This window comes from Dendrobates tinctorius, unplaced genomic scaffold (assembly GCF_039654945.1).
Source record: "Dendrobates tinctorius isolate UK_male_01 unplaced genomic scaffold, ASM3965494v1 ptg000040l, whole genome shotgun sequence".
Taxonomy (NCBI): Eukaryota; Metazoa; Chordata; class Amphibia; order Anura; family Dendrobatidae; genus Dendrobates; species Dendrobates tinctorius.
Window position 1 is genome coordinate 4,619,974 of NW_027361708.1, and position 22,092 is coordinate 4,642,065.

Genomic DNA, 22,092 nt, shown 5'->3' on the forward strand with positions numbered 1-22,092 from the left:
CAACCTTAATTAACTTCATAATACAAGTTAGGCACTGAAAAATGGGGGTTATTTGGCTAAAGTTGTGGGGGGGGGAGGGCTGGCTGCAGGTTCTCATGTGCCCTGGGCGAAAGAGCGCCCCTTTAACACATACCACAACTCATCATGCTCCGATACGGCAGAGAAATAGCGGTATAGTACAATGAAAAATACTTCACTTTTTACATCTCATGACGAGGCCCATCTATTTCTCCATACAGAATCATTGGTCCCATATAATGTTTGAAACAGTATATGATGAGCTCCACATAATGCTACAGTATATGTTGGTCCCCATGGATGAAGCTCCACTGTCTTATGGGCCCAAATAATGCTCCAAACATAATTGGCCCCATTTCTAATGCTCTAGTGTATAATGGGCCCTGTAAATGCTGCTCCAGTGTCTGATGTCCACCTTTGGAATGTTCCAGTGTATGGTGGGCCCCATCTATCATTCTCCAGAGTATAGTGCTCCCCAAAAATTGCTGTCCCAACATTGAAAACAATCAAATAAGTCTCCTCGCTAGGGAATCCCTGTACTTGTCTGGACTCCTCGTCGTCCCCATCTTCCATCTCACTGCACAGTATTTCAACTTTGCAAGTGCTGTGATCCTGAGCAAGCAGGGGGGCCCACTCGTTGGCGATGGCACTGGCACAGGGCCCCTGATAGTACGGTGGTGTGTCTGATGGCGGGTGGGCCGAACCTGCACTTTCATCTGCAGCTTCCTCTTTGTCACCGTGTAAGATGGAACTGTATATGGGAAGGGTAACCTGAGTTTCATCAGGGTCAGATTCAGGTCGTGTAGCGTGCGAGGGGAATGTAGTGGTCTGGGTCAATGTACCAGCAGATTCATCGAGCAGTGGCTGGGCATCAGTGCACTTGTGTCGCCCCCAGGAGTATGGTCGCCACAGTGGCATTACCTTCTTCCTAGGGAGTGTGATGTCATGCTTGGGAGCAACGAAGGATCTCTCTAGCAGGTTAACTGATTGGGCGGCGTTATTCCCACGAGTCATGACCCTCCAAACAGCGTTCATGAAGGCAAAGTGTTTGTTTTACGTGGGCAGTATGGTTGCAAAGCTGAACCTTAAAGGAATGTCCAGAAGGGGACCACCAGGAGTGGAGCCTACGGTTAAATTTGACTCCACCTGGGAAACCTCAACCATGCCAGCTACAGAACAGATGCACATATTGCAAGCTTAATTCCGTTAACGAACGAGACTCCGTCATGCCCCGCGGTCCGAGTCCGGCTTACTAGAGGGACACGTGAGGCTCTGGCACATGAGATTGGCCAATAACTGGTGTGTCATGCCCTTACATGTCCGTGGCTGCATGTGCGCTACACTGAAAAGGCCAGTGTTTGTCGCTTACAGGTGCAGATAACCCACTGAACAACGTTAGTGATGGGGATCACTGATTACAATTATTACCCGCGAACAATGATTTCCCAGTAAGTGCAGGTCAACCGCAGTTCCGGAATTAGGCCTAACCGTCATTCCTGAAAAAATGAAAAACTTACGTGTGCAAACCACAGGTGCTGTAGCTTGCTTAACAGCTCGCCAGCCGTTCTCACGCCCAGTACGGATTGCACGTGATTGCACAAAGGTTAGAAAGGGTACCGTATCCCCAGATAACATGTATGGATAGCGTACACATTCAAAATATATGTCTATACAGCATGAGGCAGGCTCAGACGGTGTTAGGCCCAGTATGGATTGCACGTGATTGCACAAAGGTTAGAAAGGGTACCGTTTCCCCGGATAACATGTATGGATAGCGTACACATTCAAAATACACTCACTGGCCACTTTATTAGGTACACCATGCTAGTAAGGGGTTGGACCCCCTTTTGCCTTCAGAACTGCCTCAATTCTTCGTGGCAGAGATTCAACAAGGTGCTGGGAGCATTCCTCAGAGATTTTGGACCATATTGACATGATGGCATCACACAGTTGGCGCAGATTTGTCGGCTGCACATCCCTGATGCGAATCTCCCGTTCCACCACATCCCAAAGATGCTCTATTGGATTGAGATCTGGTGACTGAGGAGGCCATTTGAGTATAGTAAACTCATTGTCATGTTCAAGAAACCAATCTGAGATGATTCGAGCTTTATGACATGGCGCATTATCCTGCTGAAAGTAGCCATCAGATGTTGGGTACATTGTGGTCATAAAGGGATGGACATGGTCAGCAACAATACTCAGGTAGGCTGTGGCGTTGCAACGATGCTCAATTGGTACCAAGGGGCCCAAAGAGTGCCCAGAAAAAATTCCCCACACCATGACACCACCACCACCAGCCTGAACCGTTGATACAAGGCAGGATGGATCCATGCTTTCATGTTGTTTACGCCAAATTCTGACCCTACCATCCGAATGTCGCAGCAGAAATCGAGACTCATCAGACCAGGCAACGTTTTTCCAATCTTCTACTGTCCAATTTCGATGAGCTTGTGCAAATTGTAGCCTCAGTTTCCTGTTCTTAGCTGAGAGGAGTGGTACCCAGTGTGGTCTTCTGCTGCTGTAGCCCATCTGCCTCAAAGTTCGACGCACTGTGCGTTCAGAGATGCTCTTCTGCCTACCTTGGTTGTAACGGGTGGCAATTTGAGTCACTGTTGCCTTTCTATCAGCTCGAACCAGTCTGCCCATTCTCCTCTGACCTCTGGCATCAACATGGCATTTCCGGCCACAGAACTGCCGCTCACTGGATTTTTTTTCTTTTTCGGACCATTCTCTGTAAACCCTAGAGATGGTTGTGCGTGAAAATCCCAGTAGATCAGCAGTTTCTGAAATTCTCAGACCAGCCCTTCTGGCACCAACAATCATGCCACGTTCAAAGGCACTCAAATCACCTTTCTTCCCCATACTGATGCTCGGTTTGAACTGCAGGAGATTGTCTTGACCATGTCTACATGCCTAAATGCACTGAGTTGCCGCCATGTGATTGGCTGATTAGAAATTAAGTCTTAACACACAGTTGGACAGGTGTACCTAATAAAGTGGCCAGTGAGTGTATATGTCTATACATCAGGAGGCAGGCTCAGACGGTGTTAGGCCCAGTATGGATTGCACGTGATTGCACAAAGGTTAGAAAGGGTACCGTATCCCCAGATAACATGTATGGATAGCGTACACATTCAAAATATATGTCTATACAGCATGAGGCAGGCTCAGACGGTGTTAGGCCCAGTATGGATTGCACGTGATTGCACAAAGGTTAGAAAGGGTACCGTATCCCCGGATAACATGTATGGATAGCGTACACATTCAAAATATATGTCTATACATCAGGAGGCAGGCTCAGACGGTGTTAGGCCCAGTATGGATTGCACGTGATTGCACAAAGGTTAGAAAGGGTACCGTATCCCCAGATAACATGTATGGATAGCATACACATTCAAAATATATGTCTATACATCAGGAGGCAGGCTCAGACGGTGTCAGGCACAGTATGGATTTGACGGCCCAGACTACACAGCGGAGGAGCAGGGAGAGGTAAAGATTGCAAATGCTGGGGCCCTGCCCAAGCAAGGGGGGCCCACTCGTGGGCGTCGGTACTGGCACTGGGCCCCTCATAGTACGGCGGTGTGTCTGACGGCGGGTGTGCACCACCACCGTCAGAGACACTTGATTGCACTATGAAGGACCCTGTGCCAGTGCCCGCGCCCAAGAGTCGGCCTACCCACCTGTCCAGGGCAACGGCACTCGCACGGTGTCGTGCGCTAGGTGGTGACCCCGGCCATGGGGGGGAGGCAGCACAGTTAGGGAGTTTTAGAAAGTGGCATATGTTGATGTTGGACATTCAGCTGATGCAAAAGGTGAAATAGGTCAAGTCCCAGGAAGAGGTGGACCAAAGCAAGCCATTTTTCTGTCACCCTATGTGTCATCAGGGGAAGGTGGGACAAAATCCTTGGAAACCCATGCGTGGTTCATTTTAATGAAGGTTAGATCATCCACATTTTGGGTTGACAGACGGGTCCTTTTTTCTGTCAGGATTGATCCAGCTGCACTGAAGACTCTTTCCGATAGCACACTTGCAGCTGGGCAAGCGAGCTCCTGTAAGGCATATTGGGCCAATTCAGGCCAGGTGTCCAGTTTAGCGGCCCAATAGTCAAAGGGGAATGACCTGTGTGGGAGAACATCGATATGGGAGGAAAAGTAGTTTGTAACCATAGTTGCAACTGCTGTCTCCTGTCACTTTCCATCGATGCAGTATTACCAGTTGTGTGAGCGGTACTTGAAAAATCAGTCCACAACATTGTCATGAAACCCCTGTCTCCAACGCCACTTCTGCTGTGTGCACCATGAACACCTCTGCCAAGCTGCCCCCGGCCCGTACGGCTCGTGTGAGAACCATCACCGCTGCTGTGTGCTGGGAATGCCTCAAGCAACCGATTTACCAGAGTTGCTTGTTTATTAGCCAATATTAGGTCAAGGTTCTCCTGTGGCATGATGTTTTGTAATTTGCCTTTATAGCGTGGATCCAGGATGCTGGCCAACCAGTAGTCGTCATCGTTCATCATTTTGGCAATGCGGGGGTCCCTTTTTAGGATCTGCAAGGCATAATCTGACATGTGGGCCAATGTTCCCGGTGTCAATGATGCACTGCGAGTGCTGGTTGGAGGAGCACTTTCTGGCAAATCCACATCCCTCCAGTCACGCACAAACCCTGTACCAGACCTTGCCACGCCAACATTTTCACTTGCCCCACGAGATGCATCCTCCTCCCCTAAGTAATCATCCCCATCATCCTCCTCCTCCTCCTCTTCTTCCTCCACCTCGTCCAGGAGAGGTCCCTGAGCAGACAATGGCTGAATGTCATCAAGGATTCCCTCCTCCTCTTCCTCCTCATCAACAATGGCTGCAGAAGCCTGCTCCTTAAGGTGCGTCAAAGTTTGCATGAGCAGACGCATAAGTGGGATGCTCATGCTTAGGATGGCGTCGTCTGCACTTACCAGCCGTGTGCATTCCTCAAAACACTGAAGGACTTTACAGAGGTCTTTCAGCTTCGACCACTGCACACCGGTCAACTCCATGTCTGCTCTCAAAGTGCCTGGCCGTGTATCCTCCCACAAATGCATTATGGCCTGCCTCTGCTTGCACAGCCACTCCACCATGTGCAGGGTGGAGTTCCACCTTGTTGCAATGTCGATAATGAGGCGGTGGTTGGGAAGGTGGAGCAATCGCTGCAGCTTCTGCATACGAACGGAGTGTACAGGCGACCGGCGGATGTGCGCTCCCAGTCTTCGCACCTTCTGGAGCAGGGCTGTTAACTCCGGATAATTTTTGAGGAAGCACTGCACCACCAGGTTCAAGGTGTGAGCCAAGCAAGGTATGTGGCTGAGTTTTGAAAGGGCTATGGCTGCCACAAAATTACGCCCGTTATCACTAACTACCTTGCCTGCCTCAAGATGTACACTGCCCAGCCATGACTCAGTTTGTCGCTGAAAGTACTCGGCCAGCACCTCGGCGGTGTGTCTGTCGCCCAAACACATCATCTGCAACACTGCCTGCTGACGCTTTCCACTAGCTGCTCGATAGGGGGACACCTCGTGTGCAACAGTGGCAGCTGCAGATGGAGTGCTCGTACGACTGCGCTCTGTGGACGAGCTTTCGCTTCTGGAGGAGGAGGAGGAGGGTCGAACGCCTACAGCCAACTGTTTCCTATACCGTGGGCTAGGCAACACTGTCCCACCACCGCTGTCCCCTGTGGACCCTGCATCCACCACATTAACCCAGTGCGCAGTGATGGACACGTAACGGCCCAGGCCATGCCGACTGGACCATGCATCAGTTGTGAGGTGCACCTTTCCGCTCAGTGACTGCTTGAGTGCATGGACAATGCGGTCTTTCACATGATGGTGGAGGGCTGGGATGGCTTTGCAAGAGAAGAAGTGGCGACTGGGTAGGTCATAGCGTGGTACTGCATAGGCCATGAGTTCGCGGAAAGCTGCGCTTTCCACCAACCGAAAGGGCATCATCTCAAACGAGATTAGTTTGGCAATGTGGGCGTTCAAACCCAGTGTCCGCGGATGAGAGACTGAGTACTTTCTTGACCTACTCTTAGTCTCTGGGAGGGTGAGCTGGACTTGAGAGCTGCATATGGTGGAAGTAGCGGTGGTCAGGGCGGACTGAGAGAGGGTTGATGATGGTGATGGAGTTGGTGTTCTTTCTGATGGCCTAGAATCAGTCTTTCGTTGATATAACAGTGGGATTCCCTGACTGCTGTGGCCTTGCAACGACACCTCAACATTTGCTGCTGTGCTAACCGGTGGGCTTACAGTGGGGGAAACAATGTAGCATTGCTGACTACCTTCGTTGTGATCAGTTGCACATGTGGCACTTGAGGTTTGGTGTTGTGTCCACGCTTGCAAGTGCATGCTGGTTAAATGTCTAAGCATGCAACTGGTATTCAAATTTTTCAGATTTTTCCCTCGGCTAAAGGTCTTTGCGCACTTCTTACAGATAACCTTGGCCTGATCATGAGGATTTTGTTCAAAAAAGTGCCACACTGCACTCTTCCTACTTTGGCAGACATTTTGCGGCCTAGCACGCTGTGATCTTTTGACCCTCTGGACAAGCTGTCCAGCAACTCTTTTGATGTTTGGAACCTGTCTTTGGAGTGCTCCGGGCCTGCCAGATAACAGCTGTTGCGATGTCGATGTCTGCTGTGGATGCTCCTCATCTGAGCTATTGGAAGCAGCACCCTCTTCCCCCAATGGATGCCAATCTGGGTCAACAACTGGGTCATCCATCACCTCCTCTTCTATGTCATGTGCACCTTCCTCTGTGTCACCGTGTATGGTGGTATAGTGTGCGGGAAGGGGCACCTGAGTCTCATCAGGGTCAGAATCTGGCTCTGTACACTGCGAGGACAATGTAGTGCTCTGAGTGAATGTACCAGCAGAATCATCCATCAGCGGCTGTGCATCAGTGCACTCCATGTCAGATTCATCTTGGCCTGGGTAATTCACCATTTCACTTGATAATCCAGGCATGGTATGTGAAAACAGCTCCATGGAGTAATCAGTAGTATGGCCTGCGTCATCCTTCAATCTTGGTTGGGGTGAAGGACACAAGGAAAGGTGTGGTTCATGAACATGAGCCTCCAATGACGACTCAGTGCTTTTACTTTTTACAACTGAAGAAGAGGAGGCGATAGAGCTGGAGGCTGAGTCAGCAATGTAAGACAAAACTTTTTCCTGATGCTCTGGCTTTAAAAGCGGTTTGCCAACTCCTAGAAAACTAAGCGTTCGAGGCCTTATGTAGCCAGACGATGACGCAGGCTCAACACCTCCTGCATTCGGTCCTATTTTGCTCTTGCCACTACCATCAGATCCACCACCAACACCATCATTACCAGCTGCCAACCCCCGCCCAATTCCACGGCCTCTTCCACCAGCCTTCCTCATTTTTGGTAGAAATGTAGACAAAATCCAACAAACTATATAGTAATGTAAAACAAGGTACAAGGTGTCTATGGGACAGGGGAGATTTTGAATTTCTGCAGACACTTGTGGACACTGGACACTTTTGGATTGTGTGAGGCCCACTGATATCTGAGCACTATGTGACAGGCTCGATGGCACAGCTGTGACCAAAGTGACTAGAGGATAAGGGAGATTTTGAATTTCTGCACACACTTGTGGACACTGGACACTTTTGGATTGTGTGAGGCCCACTGATATCTGAGCACTATGTGACATGCTCGATGGCACAGCTGTGACAAAAGTGACGAGAGGATAAGGGAGATTTTGAATTTCAGCAGACACTTGTGGACACTGGACACTTTTGGATTGTGTGAGGCCCAATGAATATCTGAGCGCTATGTGACAGGCTCGATGGCACAGCTGTGACCAAAGTGACTAGAGGATAAGGGAGATTTTGAATTTCTGCACACACTTGTGGACACTGGACACTTATGGATTGTGTGAGGCCCACTGAATATCACAGCGCTATGTCACAGGCAGAAATTGGCTAGTGTATCACAAACTACAAGGTGTATGTAGAATTGGGCAGAATAGGAATCTCCCTAGAGTGCAGGTCTGTAAGAACGGAACATGTCCTCGTTTTATTCTCACAGAGTGACACACTGATACTTTAATTCACTGTGGCTGTGATAACAGCTGTTACACGGTACTGTGTGAGGAGCGTACACCGCTGTATGGTGTGAAAAAATGCACGCTCAGTACCTCAGCAGGACAAAAAAAAAATTGGGAATGCTTTTAAAAAAGCAGTTTGCGGAGAAGTGGGTAAACAGCAATGCGGGAATGTCAGGAAGCCTTAGAAGGCAGCCCAACAACCAACACCACAGATACACCACTATATAGCCTCCCCTTGCACTGCACACACAGTGACTGGTGTGTTGTACAGGCAAAATCGCTAGCAGCAGAAGCAGTTTTCTTTTCTTCTCAGCAGGACAAAAAAAAAAATTGGGATTGCTTTTAAAAAAGCAGTTTGCGGAGCAGTGGGTAAACAGCAATGCAGGAATGTCAGGAAGCCTTATAAGGCAGCCCAACAACCAACACCACTGATACACCACTATATAGCCTCCCCTTGCATTGCACACACAGTGACTGGTGTGTTGTACAGGCAAAATCGCTAGCAGCAGAAGCAGTTTTTGGTGTCTTCTTCCCTGCCTAACGCTCTCCCTACAAAATCATCATCAGCAGCAGCTCTCCCTATTCTGAGATCAGCATGAGTAACAAGGCGGTCGGCGTGCACGCCCTTTTATACCCCCTGTGACGCCCCCCAAAGCAAGCCAATCACTTGCATGCCCTTCTGAAAGATGGTGGTGACCCGTGCCTATGTCATCACGTTGCCCTCAGTGTCCGTGGATCCTGATTGGCTGAAAAAGAGCGCAAAACAAACTTTTGTAACGCGACTTTGGCGCGTAAGTCGCCGACCTCTTGGCCTACCTCATCCTAGGGTCGGGTTTCGTTTCATGAAACCCGACTTTGCCAAAACTCGGCGACTTTTGAAATTTTTCGACCCGTTTCGCTCAACTCTACAGGTAACACATAGCAATAGAAGATGAGATGAAGAGAAGAGATAACTGAATGTCAGGTCTCAGGCTGCAGATACCATCTTGGAATAACAGAGACAAGTAGATTAACAGGTATCTTAACTCAGTAGAGATGGGGGTGCAAACAGCATTGCTGAGTTGATAGTAGAAACTGGATGTTGTATTCAGACCCTATAAATTTTTCACTCTTTGTTCCATTGCAGCCTCTTGGTAAATTCAAAAAAGTTCATTTTTTCTCATTAATGTACACTCTGCACCCCATCCTGACTGAAAAAAAACAGAAATGTAGAAATTTTTGCAAATTTATTAGAAAAGTAAAACTGAAATATCACATAATCATAAGTATTCAGACCCTTTGCTCAGTATTGAGTAGAAGCACCCTTTTGAGCTAGTACAGCCATGAGTTTTCTTGGGAATGATGGAACAAGTTTTTCACACCAGAATTTGGGGATCCTCTGCCATTCTTCCTTGCAGATCCTCTCCAGTTCCGTCAGGTTGAATGGTGAACGTTGGTGGACAGCCATTTTCAGGTTTCTCCAGATGCTCAATTGGGTTTAGGTCAGGGCTCTGGCTGGGCCCGTTAAGAATGGTTACAGAGTTGTTCTGAAGCCACTCCTTTGTTATTTTAGATGTATGCTTAGGGTCATTGTCTTGTTGGAAGGTGAACCTTCGGCCAAGTCTGAGGTCCAGAGCACTCTGGAAGATGTTTTCATCCAGGATATCTCTGTACTTGGCTGCATTCATGTTTCCTTCAATTGCAACCAGTCATCCTGTCCCTGCAGCTGAAAAACACCCCCATAGCATGATGCTGCCACCACTATATTTCACTATTGGGATTATATTGGGCAGGTGATGAGTAGTGCATGGTTTTCTCCACACATACCGCTTAGAATTATCACCAAAACGTTCTATCTTTGTCTCATCAGACCAGAGAATCTTATTTCTCATAGTCTGGGAGTCCTTGTGTTTTTTAGCAAAATCTATGCAGGCTTTCATATGTCTGGCACTGAGGAGAGGCTTCTGTCAGGCCACTCTGCCATAAAGGCCTGACTGGTGGAGGGCTGCAGTGATAGTTGACTTTGTGGAACTTTCTCCCATCTCCCTACTGCATCTGTAGAGTTCATCCACAGTGATCTTGGGGTTCTTCTTTAACTCTCTCACCAAGGCTTTTCTCCCACAATTGCTCAGTTTGGCTGGACAGCCAGGTCTAGGAAGACTTCTGGTGGTCCCAAACTTCTTCCATTTAATGATTATGGAGGCCACTGTGCTCTTAGGAACCTTGAGTACTGCAGAAATTATTTTGTAACCTTGGCCAGATCTGTGCCTTGCACAATTCTGTCTCTGAGCTCCTTGACCAGTTCCTTTGACCTCATGATTCTCATTTGGTCTGACATGCACTGTGAGCTGTGAGGTCTTCTATAGACAGGTGTGTGCCTTTACAAGTCAAGTCTTATCAGTTTAACTAAACACAGCTGGACTCCACTGAAGGAGTAGAACCATCTCAAGGAGGATCACAAGAAAATGGACAGCATGTGACTTGAATATGAGTGTCTGAGCAAAGGGTCTGAATACTTATGACCTTGTGATATTTCAGTTTCTTTTTTAATAAATTTGAAAATATTTCTACATTTTAGTTTTTTTCAGTCAAGATGGGATGCAGAGTGTACATTAATTTGAAAAAAATGAACTTTTTTAAATTTACCAAATGGCTGCAATGAAGCAAAGAGTGAAAAATTTAAAGGGGTTTGAATACTTTCCATACCCACTGTAGTACTCAGGAGCATCTGACTAGATAATGATTGACATGGCTAGAGCATAGCCAGTTGTAAAGTGTGGCTAGACTCTTGGAAAGAGGGTGGAAGGTGTGTGTCTGTAGGATGTCACCCCCTCTGACATCCTACAGACAAGGGGTGTCTCGATCCTCTTGTGCTACTGTGTATATGGTGCTTTTCACTTTTCACTGTCCAGTAAGCCTGTTCTGACTCCAGGAATCCTTCCTCTAGAACCAGGGCAGCAAACAGTCCAGGAGACACGTGGTTCATAAAAAGCAAAATTTTACTTACAAAGTGGCAGTCTGCACAATAGTTACAAACAGGTTTAAAGGATAAGGCCCAATGGGTTGTCATCTTTCCCACAGGTACTGGATATAACTTTAGCCCTGGCTCTTGTGATAGATGGCATATCCCCCTTTTTGGCTTTCCTAGCCCTTGGGGATCTTCCTCGCCTCTAGCAGCATTTCTGGATTGCGATACCTTCCACCCCATGTAGTCTGAGTCCATCTTTCTATATACATTACCATTCAAAAGTTTAGGGTCACTTAGAAATTTCCTTATTTTTGAAAGAAAAGCACAGTTTTTTTTTCCAATGAAGCTAACATTAAATGATTCAGAAATACACTCTACATATTGTTAATGTGGTAAATGACTATTCTAGCTGCAAACTTCTCGTTTGTAATGCAATATCTTCATAGGTGTATAGAGGCCCATTTCCAACAATCATCACTCCAGTGTTCTTATGGTACTTTGTGTTTGCTAACTGTGTAAGATAGCTAATGGATGCCCTTGAAAACCCTTATGCAAGTATGTTAGCACAGCTGAAAACAGTTTGGCTGATTAGAGAAGCTATAAACCTTACCATCCTTTGAGCTAGTTGAGAATCTGGAGCATTACATTTGTTAGTTCCATTAAACTCTCAAAATGGCCAGAAAAGAAGAACTTTCATGTGAAACTCGACAGTCTACTCTTGTTCTTAGAAATGACAGCTATTCCATGCGAGAAACTGCTAAGAAACTGAAGTTTTTCTACAACGGTGTATACTACTCCCTTCTGAGGAGAACACAAACAGGCTCTAACCAGAGTAGAAAGAGAAGTGGGAGGCCCCGCTGCACTACTGAGCAACAATACAAGTATATTAGAGTCTGCAGTTTGAAAAATCAATGCCTCACAGGTCCCAACTGGCAGCTTCATTAAATAGTACACGCAAAACGCCAGTGTCAATGTCTACAGTGAAGAGGTGACTCCGGGTTGCTGGCCTTCAGGGCAGAGTGGCAAAGAAAAAGCCATATCTGAGACTGGCTAATAAAAGGAAAAGATTAATATGGGCAAAAGAACACAGACATTGGACAGAGAAAGATTGGAAAAAAGTGTTATGGACAGACGAATCCAAGTTTGAGCTGTTTGGATCACACAGAAGAATATTTGTGAGATGCAGATCAACTGAAAAGATGCTGGAAGAGTGCCGGACACCATCTGTCAAGCATGGTGGAGGTAATGTGATGGTCTGGGGTTGCTTTGGTGCTAGTAAAGTGGGAGATTTGTACAAGGTAAAACTCCATTTTGCAACGCCATGCCATACCCTGTGGACAGCACTTGATTGGAACCAATTTCATCCTACAACAGGACAATGACCCAAAGCACACCTCCAAATTATGAAAGAATTATTTAGGGAAGAAGCATGCAGCTGGTATTCTATCTGTAATGGAGTGGCCAGTGCAGTCAACAGATCTCAACCCCATTTAGCTGTTGTGGGTGCACTTTGACCGTATGGTATGCAAAAAGTGCCCATCAAGCCAAACCAACTTGTGGGAGGGGCTTCTGGATGCATGGGGTGAAATTTCTCCAGATTACATCAGCAAATTAACTGCTAGAATGCCAAAGGTCTGCAATGCTGTAATTGCTGCAAAGGGAGCATTCTTTAACGAAAGCAAAGTTTGAAGGAGAAAATTATTTCATATAAAAATCTTTTTTTCGAACCTTGTCAATGTCTGGACTAGATTTTAAATTCATTTGGCAACTCATTTGATTAATAAAAGTGTGAGTTTTCATGGAAAACACAAAATTGTCTTGGTGACCCCAAACTTTTGAACGGTAGTGTAGCTTCGCAAGCTGAGTGTGCCCCTGGCCCTGACATCCGCGAGTTTGCCCTTGGCCATTAGATGGAATCACACGAAAGGTATTTATGGGAATCTGCTGAATATTGAGCTTGCGTCGTCCTTAGCAGCCTACTATCCCTGCTGCATATGCACTTCTGCCTTTGCATTAACGGAACTGCCACTTCCTGCCTCTAACTCTCAGTTCCCCCCTCCCATTTGGTTTGGCCATTACAGTTAACTGTACCCCAGCTAAGTGCAGCCCCATGGGGTATTCTAATTGTACCACATACAAGTACATCAACACATTTAACCCTTGGGGGCTGGAAGCAATCCATGAGCTTCCACCACTATTACATCCTATCACCTGAATACTTATCAGTCTAAGTTTTTAAAAGGTTTTGGATGATGACATCAGAAGTGCATGCTCGTTGTTGCTACTTGTACTAGCTCTGAAACGATTGTTTGAATTTTGACGCAGTTTGTGCTGCACGAAATCAAAAAAGAAAATTGTCTCTTTATCTAATACATGCATGATGGCATTTTACATTCCTATTAATAAATTAGAGGCGGAGCAAATTTCTAAAATCCCCTCTTCCTTTCATTCATTCATATCCTTTCTCATCCCTTGGTTGAACCTTATGAACATATGTATTCTTTTAACCACACTAATTATGCAACCAAGTACCTATGTAGGAGTACAAAGGAATAAGTTAAAGGTAAGCGGTCATTAGGTTTTCCTATTATAAAGTAAAGCCGCCACCTTTAGCTGGTCTATTACAACTGTCTGTCAACTTGTATATAAACTCCCCATGCAATTCTCAAACAAAATATTTTATAAGTCTCCCACGGCAGTATGTTAATCAGCACTGTCGGCCTGATGGGCGCCTGTGGTCTGCGCCTCCCCTATAAGCAGAATCACTTTCTCCTGCCTTGATTGATATGAATGACGTGTCCTACATGATCCATAGGCAACTGCGAATATTGTGCCTGCGTAATTGAAGCATAGGCCTGGGCAGATGTGCATTTTATCGCCCTACAAAGGGCTGAGCAAACTTCTGTAACGCTCCGGTGCTTATTAACCAGAAGAGAAGTTGGCAATGGTGCAAGTGCTTTGCAGAATTTTGCTTTGCCCTTCATAACGCAGAATAAAGTGCCATACATTAGTCAATGCTTCAACTTTTCTGGTGTAAAATTCACAGGGATTTATGAATAATCTAGGACACGATTTCCATATCAGTTAAGGCAGGATAATGGTGATTCTACCAATAGAGGAGGTGCAGACCCCCCAAATTACTAAAGCTTATTGGGCCAGACTGGGCTGATTAGCATACAGTGCAGCAGACTTATAACAGGTATTTTTGGGATATCCATGGAGATTTGTGGGCTTATATACAGGTTGATGGACTGAAGTAAATGACCAGCTAAAAGAGTTAAAGAAGACATGTCACAAGTAGAGTTGAGCGACTTTGGTTGGATCGGGTTTCATGAAACAAAATTTGTTTCAGATGAAACTGGTCCGACTAGGGCAAAAAAAGTCGGAGTTTCGTCCGAAACCCGACCCCAATGCAAGTCAATGGGGATTAAAAGTCGGCATTGAGTGGATGAATGTCATCCGCTCAATGCCGACTTTTATTTCCCATTGACTTGCATTGGGGTCGGGTTTCGGATGAAACTACGACTTTTTTTGCCCTAGTCGGACCAGTTTAATCTGAAACAAATTTTGTTTCATGAAACCCGATCCGACCAAAGTCGCTCAACTCTAGTCACAAGTTTTATCCTGTGTCAACAAAAACTATTAGTCGACTCCTGTGCTACAGGCCATCAATGATTATATAACCCCCTGGCTCCCCGTGAACACTCACCAAAAACATTTTGAATTTTTTAAATTTTTTTTAGCGCATGCGCTATTATGATTTAGGCTCAGCCCTCAATAGGGTAGAGCATAGTGTGCAGGCACGAGCTGGCAATTTGTGTGTGCAGGCACAAGATTTCGCCCAACTATGTGGATGGCTTCATCCACATCATTTACAGCAGGAGGACGGTTTTCTGCAGCCGGGAGGAGGGATAGAGAAGCCGACCGGATGGTTGGAGATCGCAGAAACCACACCCATCGGACCGCACTGACAGGGTTAACATACAGAGCAAGAGAACTTCAAAAGCTTTTTCGGGTGGTATACAGGAGGAGTCAGGGGGTTATATAACTATTGATGGACTGCAGCACTGGTCCTGATTATCATTGTATTGTCAGGTAAATAACGTTTTTGTATGTGACAGTTTCCCTCTAAAGGATTCTAATTAAAATAAGTCTACTAAATTGTACTTGAACACCCAAGCAGTAGGAAATAAGGGCCTGGATATCATTACCTCCTGTGCACCTCCTTGTAATGCTACTATGTTCAGGTGCTATGTGACTAGTTGTACTAAGAAAAGTCTAAGGTATAAATTTTGTTCTTGTCTCTTTTACAGGGTCTTGGCTAATTTCGAAGAATTATGGTGTCTGCCATCTTGGAGCCATGGGTCATTGTTTTTCTCATCTTGGTCACAGTGGTAGGGATGTATTTCTTAGTCCTACTACCTTCAGGAATTCTCATTTTCTGGAGGAGGAAGAACATGCCGGTTATTTCACTAGATGGGACTGTATAACAAACTCAGCTGAAATCGCCCACTTCAATGGCACAGCTATAGAAATATCTATAGTAACATAGCCACACAACGGAATCCTTACTGCAGTGAAAGGTGCCTGGTGATTTGTATAATGGTTAGAGAAACACATTATTGGGGAGCCTTTAACTTGGGATTGATGCTAGCCAACATTCATTTCCAATAGTGCCACAGTTTGCTTCTTCATAATGTAACACCAGTTTTTGAACTTTAACCATGATGAGTCACATCATATTGAAGCATCAAGTTGAATTTTATGAAGACACCGTGCTCTCCTAAAAGTAATTTCAGACTTTTCTTCAGATTGTTCAAACTATGGATTTATTCTTCAAACATGGAAAAAATACCCAGCCTGTCAAGCAGAAACAGGTTTCTCTCCCACAACCAAATTCAAGTGCATCCATTGCTCCTGCTGCTCAATTTTGTATAGAGAGACATATTGTCCAGCCCGTCATACACAACTGTCTATCTGATATAATTATTTTATCTTTGTTGCTGTTATGCAATTGTTCAATGTATTTATTGTGATACGCTGAGATACTCTACTTTTAATGCATTTATTATGCTTTGCTAAGCTACTGTAACAAATGAGTAGAATATATACCCTGTGGCATCTACTTATCACTTATCAGTGTCAGAGACAAAAATTGTGCAAGTGCTTTGGAATATGTGCAAATCAAGTGCAAATTATATCAGTTACTTGAAAAATAAATAAAAAAAAAAAGCACTCATACAATTTTAAAATACAGTATGTGTCATCTCAAAAGCTTATGGCTGACACTTCTCTGTAAGGATATGTGGATAAAATTTATTTTTCAGGTGGATGCTGCCTAGACATTACTAGAAGAAAGAGCTATAGAAATCGCCAAAAAGAGTGAGCATATACATAGCATAAAAAACATGGCTTTCTGTGCATATGCTCAGTCTTTTATTTTTTTACTGCTTAATGTGAGTTTTTTCACTATATATATATAATATTCAGTATGTAAAATAGGGGGCAGGACTGTCAGCAGTCTTCATTATGAATAGCTAAGCAGAGCGCCACATGAAGACCCACCCCACAGACCACTCAAGACCACGAGCATATCATTAACTCAAAACTGAAAAAGATTAAACAACAACCACAAGATGGATTTCATCAACCAATGTATCATTGTAATCAGTATGACGGTGCCGACCTGACAATGTCTGTAGGTTAATGAGCACAATCCTGCTGACAGGTTCACTTTATTAGCAACCCCAGCAGCAATATAGTCTAGCACTATAAAACACAGTAGCCAGGCAGAGCCAGGAGATGTGTGGCTGGTATGGTTGTGAAGTGGCAATGGCAAAAAACAAAAACCCCAAAGTACAGATTTAGTGCGGTGTAGGCAAGAAAATGACTGACAGTGTACAGCCAGCAATGATAGATCTGTCAGAAGCAGAACAGTGTATAGCTGTAAAACACAGTGGACAGGCAGTCAATAGGTGTGTGTCTGCTGTGGCTATACAGTGGAAGCAGAAGAAGCTACATTGTAGTGAATTAGGAAGGGACAAGCAAGGAGATGACTGGCAGTATAGGTCCAGCGACAGTAGCAGCAGTACTATAGTTTAAATGACCTGGAGGACAGGGAGTAGGTGCCCTTCTGGAGTGGACCAACCAAACTGGTGGCAACAGATGGGTGTATAAAACAGTCAACAGACAGGCAGGCAGATGGCACAGCAGATTTAATCACTGGCATCAGCCATTGGTGAATAAAAGTCGGCAATGATCCATGCCTGATTAACTTAGATAAAAGATAAGGTTTTCTATGATTGTAGCAGATAAACTGGTCAACTTGAGTGTGAAAAAGTCTCCGGCTTTATACTGGGGGCCCTACAGCTTATGGTAAGAAACCAATTTAAATTCCCTGTCTGATGCCGAAAAAAAACTCCCATTTTGTTTTTGCAGTGGGGATCTAAAAGCAGGTTATCCAAAAGTCATCCCTTTGTGTGATGGTAAAAATATGCCTGCATCCCACAAGCATTACAGCATATATGCCATACATCATCCCACTGCCAGGGGCATATATAGGGGGAGCAAGTGATCCATTTGCCCAGGGCACAGATGCCAGGGGGCACCATCAGGCTGCCTGATGCAGCAGTTTTAGTTTTCTCCCCGGTGACTGTATTTTGCCGTCTTTCATTCGCAAGTACATTTGAAGCCTTAACCACCACCTCTTTGGGTCCGAGCAATTTCAGTAGCTTGATCAGATCATCTGATCATGCTGCAGACATTTTTGGTACAGCATAGGCGCAATAAATGTTGGTGGTAAAAGCTCTAATGGAGCTGAAGATTTATTGTAATTGATGGGGATAAATTTGAAGAGACATTATGGAGACAATGTGTGAGGAAACAGTATGGGGAAGGGGGATGTAGGAGGCGATACCATGGTGAGCGAGGCGTGAAGGTGCAGGGTACAAACACAGTATGGGCAGCTGGGGGATATGTGAGAAACAGAGGGGGAATGGGTTCAGTCATAGTATGGAGAGTGAAGAGGAATGGGTTTGGGCACACTATTGGAAGCAAAGGGGAATGGGTGCAGACACAATATAAGGAGCGAGGGTTGAGGAATGGGTGCGGACACAGTATGGGGACTGAGGGTGTGGGAAATAGTGCAGACACAGTATGTGCAGTGAGGGGTATGTGTGAGGAAATAGTAAGAGTATAAGGGGTTCTTGGTTGCAGAAACAGTATGGGGAAGGAGTAGGAGTAAGGACACAGTATGGTGAGCTGGGGGGGAGGGTGTAGACATCTTACAGGGAGCGAGGGTGGGAATTTGTGAGGAAACAGAGTGAGGAGCGAGGGGGAATGAGTGCCAATACAGTATGGGGAGGGGAGATGGTAATGTATGAGTAAACATTATGAGGAACATTATGAAGGTGGGTGGGTATTTTATGCAGAATGTGGGAGTGGGATATATGAGGAGACAGTATAAAGAGTGAAGGGGAAATTTGTGAAGAGGCAGTATGGTGAGTAGGGTGACTATGTGAGGAGATAGTATGGATAAGGAGTAGAGAATGTGTAAGGAAACAGTATAAAGAGCAGGGGGATGTGTGAGGATATAGTATAGAGAACAAGGGGTAAATAGGTGAGGAGACAGTATTGTGAGTGGGAGATGTGTTAAGAGACAGTATGATGGACGGGGAAGATATGTGAGGAGACTATTGAGGGGTATAGTATGAGGAGACATTATGGGGGAGAAAAATGTGAGAGGGCAGAGAATAAAGACTGGATAGTGTGAGGAGGTAATATGGGGAAAAGTGTGAGGGCACTACAAGGAGGGGGCGGCATGCTGAAGAGGGGGAGTGTGATGAGAGAGCATAGTATAGAAACTAGGCAATATTGGGGACACTGGGAGGACAGTGTGAAGATGGGGCTGAGCGAGTGTGAACGAGCTGAGTGTGACCTGAGTGTAAGTGCGAACTGTGGTAAGTGTGTGACTTGAAATTCAGTGACTTTAGATTCAGAGAGTTTCCAAGGGAGGTCTTACTGAATTGCTGTTATAGTAATACTTTTTTTTTTTTATTTATTTATTTATTTTTGCTTATCTTATTGTCTGGTGCAATCCCCATTAGGATGTGCTCCACTATTGCCAATGCCATCCAGTGCACGTCTTGCCGCATGTATGCAGTCCTTGAACAGCCGGTCGAGGGTGCATACTGCTGTGCAAGATGTGAGCACGTTGTGCATTTGGAAGCCCAGATACTGGATCTAAATGTGCAGCTGGCAACACTGAGATCCATAGACAATATGGAAAGGAGTCTTCTGCTCACTGAGCAGACGCTCAATGGGATAGATGAGGGGGGGATGCTAGGTTGGAGCTGCAGGACAATGAAGCAGCTAGCTGGGTGACAGTTAGAAGGCGGGGTAGAGGGAAGAGCACCAGGGAGGCTAGTCCTGATCTGGCACACCCCAATAAGTTTGCAAAGTTGGCAGATGAGGGGAGTGTTAGTGCAGGAGTAGCACTGCTGCAGCAAGGCATGTCCTCTGAAAGCCGGAGGAGTGTCTTCTCCAGTAAGGGGGGAAATAGGAGAGCAGGGCAGGCCAGACAGGTTCTGGTAGTGGGAGACTCAATTATTAGGGGAACAGATAGGGCAATCTGTCACAAAGACAGGGATCGTCGAACGGTGTGCTGCCTACCTGGCGCTCGAGTCCGACACATCGCTGATCGGGTTGACAGATTACTGGGAGGGGCTGGTGAGGATCCAGCGGTCATGGTGCACATTGGCACAAATGACAAAGTTAGAGGTAGGTGGAAGGTCCTTAAAGATGATTTCAGGGAATTAGGCTGTAAGCTTAAAGCAAGGACCTCCAAGGTGGTATTTTCGGAAATACTTCCTGTACCACGTGCCACGCCAGAGAGGCAACGGGAGATTAGGGAGGTTAATAAGTGGCTCAGGAATTGGTGTAGGAAGGAGGGGTTTGGGTTCCTGCAGAACTGGGCCGACTTCTCAGTTGGCTACAGGTTCTACGCTAGGGACGGGCTGCACCTCAATGGGGAGGGTGCAGCTGTGCTGGGGGAGAAAATGGCTAGAAGGTTGGAGGAGTGTTTAAACTAGGGACGGGGGGGAGGGTATTCCTTTTATAGGAGGGGAAGACAGTGCAGATAGAGACCTGGGCACAAATAATGACATTGGGGGTGGGGGTGGCATGGGGGGTGGGGTTAGAACAGTTAATAATTTAAGAAAGAATAGAGGTACAGAGAGATACAAAAAGTGCATGTATACTAATGCCAGAAGTCTCGCCAACAAAATGGAGGAATTGGAGTTAATGTTGTTGGAACATAATTATGACATGGTGGGGATATCTGAGACATGGCTGGATGAGAGCCATGACTGGGCTGTTAATTTACAGGGCTATAGTCTGTTCAGAAATGACCGTACAAATAAGCGAGGGGGAGGCGTGTGTTTATATGTAAAATCATCCTTAAAACCCATCCTTCGTGATAATATATATGAATCTAATGAAAATGTAGAGTCCCTGTGGGTAGAGATAAGGGGAGGGGGGAAAAATAATAAATTACTGATAGGGGTTTGTTATAAATCTCCAAAAATAATGGAAGCTACAGAGAATATCCTCATAATGCAAATAGATGAAGCAGCGACTCAAGGAGAAGTCATTATTATGGGGGACTTCAACTACCCTGAAATACATTGGGGAACCGAAACCTGCAGTTCAAGCAAAGGTAATAGGTTTTTGACTACTATGAGAGACCATTACCTTTCACAACTGGTTCAGGACCCAACAAGAGGGGGGGCACTGCTAGACCTAATATTATCCAACAGGCCAGACCGCATATCAAATGTAAGGGTTGGGGGTCACTTGGGTAATAGTGATCACAAATTAATAAGTTTTCATGTATCGTTTAATAAGATGTGTAGTAGAGGGGTTACAAGGACACTAAACTTCAGGAAGGCAAATTTCCAACGGATGAGAGATGATCTTGGTGCAATTAACTGGGACGATATCCTGAGACATAAAAATACACAAAGAAAATGGGAGACGTTTATTAGCATCCTGAATAGGATCTGTGCACAATATATACCGTATGGGAATAAACATGCGAGAAATAGGAGGAAACCACTATGGCTAAATAGAGCTGTAAGGGGCGCAATAAGAGATAAAAATAAAGCATTTAGAGAATTAAAGCAAGTAGGTAGTGACGAGGCATTAACTAAATACAGAAGATTAAATAAATTCTGTAAAAAGCAAATCAAGACAGCAAAGATTGAGACAGAGAGACTCATTGCCAGAGAAAGTAAAAATAATCCCAAAATATTCTTTAACTACATAAATAGTAAGAAGCTAAAAAATTATAGTGTTGGTCCCCTTAAAAATAGTCTGGGTGAAATGGTGGATGAGGATGAGGAAAAAGCCAATATGCCAAATGACTTTTTTTCAACAGTATTTACACAAGAAAATCCCATGATGGATAACATGATCAGGGATAAAAATTCTCCATTAAATGTCACCTGCTTAACCCAGCAGGAAGTACGGCTGCGTCTACAAATCACTAAAATTGACAAATCCCCGGGCCCGGATGGGATACACCCCCGAGTACTGCAGGAATTAAGCACAGTCATTGATAGACCACTATTTTTAATCTTTAAAGATTCCATAATAACAGGGTCTGTGCCACAGGACTGGCGTATAGCAAATGTGGTGCCAATATTCAAAAAGGGGACAAAAACTGAACTTGGAGATTATAGGCCTGTAAGTTTAACCTCAACTGTGGGTAAAATCCTGGAGGGTTTTCTAAGAGATACTATACTGGAGTATCTGGAGAAGAATAACCTTATGACCCAATATCAACATGGGTTTACAAGAGACCGTTCCTGTCAGACTAATCTGATAAGCTTTTATGAAGAGGTAAGTTCCGGACTGGACCAAGGGAATGCAGTGGACGTGGTGTACATGGACTTTTCAAAAGCTTTTGATACGGTGCCACACAAAAGGTTGATACATAAAATGAGAACAATGGGGATAGGGGAAAAT

At 45.3% G+C, this 22,092-nt stretch overlaps 1 protein-coding gene and 1 long non-coding RNA gene across 4 annotated transcripts in view; one reads left to right on the forward strand and one right to left on the reverse strand.

The window, feature by feature from the left end:
* The window catches only part of LOC141088653 (uncharacterized), a 52,331-nt gene extending 35,809 nt beyond the window's left edge, over positions 1 to 16,522 (forward strand). The window contains exon 2 of the long non-coding RNA XR_012232012.1: positions 15,381 to 16,522. This is a non-coding gene — a long non-coding RNA (uncharacterized lncRNA). The remainder of the gene's footprint in view (positions 1 to 15,380) is intronic.
* LOC141088652 (uncharacterized) overlaps positions 15,381 to 22,092 on the reverse strand; it is a 65,580-nt gene continuing 58,868 nt past the window's right edge. For all 3 annotated transcript variants that reach the window (XM_073574799.1, XM_073574797.1, XM_073574798.1), the window contains one exon: positions 15,381 to 15,508. In XM_073574799.1, the coding sequence (XP_073430900.1) occupies positions 15,492 to 15,508 (17 nt within the window). In that variant the 3' untranslated portion in view covers positions 15,381 to 15,491. The remainder of the gene's footprint in view (positions 15,509 to 22,092) is intronic.